Raw genomic sequence first — 1,603 nt, 5'->3', positions numbered from 1 at the left:
AGGCCTGCAGAGTGAAGGTCAAGGGGTAGGGAATGCCTAAGTTCCTCCTTCTAGTCTAGAGAGTCCTCTGGGGCCTTTGGACTCCAAGGGGGCAGACGGCTATAGGGTCCAGACCTCGTCGTGATGGTCTTGGCCATGTGCTCTTCTCCCACTCCCTTTGGGATATGTGGGAGGAGATGCAAGAACCCGGGAGCCCCAGAGTTGCTCTCCAAGCTACCAGCCCTACTCCGTCACCCACTGACACTTGAAAAGGCTTCCTCCTGCCAAGTAGAGGGGGTGACTAGTACACTGGCCTCCAGCCTGACTCCCTGACCCCATAGGGTCTAGCTGGGGTTTGCTTTGGGAGGGGTGTGGGAGGAACTACTTTTACAGTTTGTCCCGCACAGAGGTGTGGAAAGTTTTCTTGGGAAAGGACCCTGGGAAGTCAGGCCAGAGGCCTCTGCAGGGCATTCATGGATAGGAGGGCCAAATCTAGGGTACAGGAGGCTGGGAAGCCTCTGAACTCAAAATCCCAGCCCCATCAGGCAACCCCTCTTCAAGAATCTTTCTAGGGCGCCTGGGTGGCTCAGTCGGTTAAGCATCCGACTTCAGCTCAGGTCACGATCTCGCGGTCCGTGGGTTCGAGCCCCGCGTCAGGCTCTGGGCTGATGGCTCAGAGCCCGGAGCCTGCTTCCGATTCTGTGTCTCCCTCTCTCTCTGACCCTCCCCCGTTCATGCTCTGTCTCTCTCTGTCTCAAAAATAAATAAACATTGAAAAAAAATTAAAAAAAAAAAAAAAATCTTTCTGGAAACTGGTTTCCTCATCTGCAACTGCCCAACACGCAAAAACACAGGATGAGCCAGCCAGGCCCAGCAGTTTATTTGGACGCAGCCACCAGTGGCCTAGCTGTACTGCTATGTGCCCTGCTTGCGTAGCCCATTGATCAGCTCATGCACTGTCTTGTTGAGGATGCCCCCATGCACACCCCGTCGGCCCATGAGCACCAGGAGCGCGCGCGGGGTGTGGCCCACGCAGACAGCACGCCCATCCAGCCCTTTAGTGCGAGCGTCCAGAACACCATCTCCCTCAGACAGCAGGTGGTCTCGGATGACACAGCAGCGGCGGCCTGCCACACTCAGGCCGGCCTGCAGGAAGGTGTGCCGATCAGGCCCTGTGAGCACACCCACCTCCTGTGGTGATATGGCAGCTAGAAGGCCCCCAGGGCGCGATGCCCACACGCAGCGATTGTCCGAGTGGCCCATGATGGCCACGTCATCAATACGCTGGTCCCGCAGTACTGCACTGATATAGCCTTTCCAGTCCCCCATTCTGGCTCAGAGTGTGCCCCTCGCCTTGCACTTTTAAGGGATATCCGGCTGTTCCGTGTGCCTGGAACTCCATGCACTGTGAGGCATGTCAGGGCGGGGTTGTGACATCGAGGCGTGGTGATGTCACAGAGACACTATGTACACTGGAGAATGTGTACATGGGGTGAGGGAGAGAAGCTCATATCTTAGACCTGTGTAAAGTTGTAAAGTTAGCCTGAAAGATAAAATCACACCGATCTGTACAACCCTTGAGAAACCAACTTAAATGGCTCACTGAGCGCAGTGTGCACCCGGG

At 56.0% G+C, this 1,603-nt stretch overlaps 1 protein-coding gene across 1 annotated transcript; it reads right to left on the bottom strand.

The window, feature by feature from the left end:
* Positions 1–842: 842 nt before the first annotated feature.
* PFN3 (profilin 3) lies at positions 843–1,603 on the bottom strand. The gene has a single exon (XM_042907166.1). The coding sequence runs from the start codon at positions 1,306–1,308 to the stop codon at positions 895–897; it is 414 nt and encodes a 137-aa protein (XP_042763100.1). The 5' UTR covers positions 1,309–1,603; the 3' UTR covers positions 843–894.

This window comes from Panthera leo, chromosome A1, assembly GCF_018350215.1.
Source record: "Panthera leo isolate Ple1 chromosome A1, P.leo_Ple1_pat1.1, whole genome shotgun sequence".
Lineage (NCBI taxonomy): Eukaryota > Metazoa > Chordata > Mammalia > Carnivora > Felidae > Panthera > Panthera leo.
Note: the sequence above shows the minus strand (reverse complement) of the source record. Positions and strands in the feature narration are given on the sequence as shown.

Bases quoted from the DNA above. Each gene is read 5' to 3' on its own strand.
- PFN3 (XM_042907166.1), bottom strand. From the start codon at position 1,308: ATGGGGGACTGGAAAGGCTATATCAGTGCAGTACTGCGGGACCAGCGT.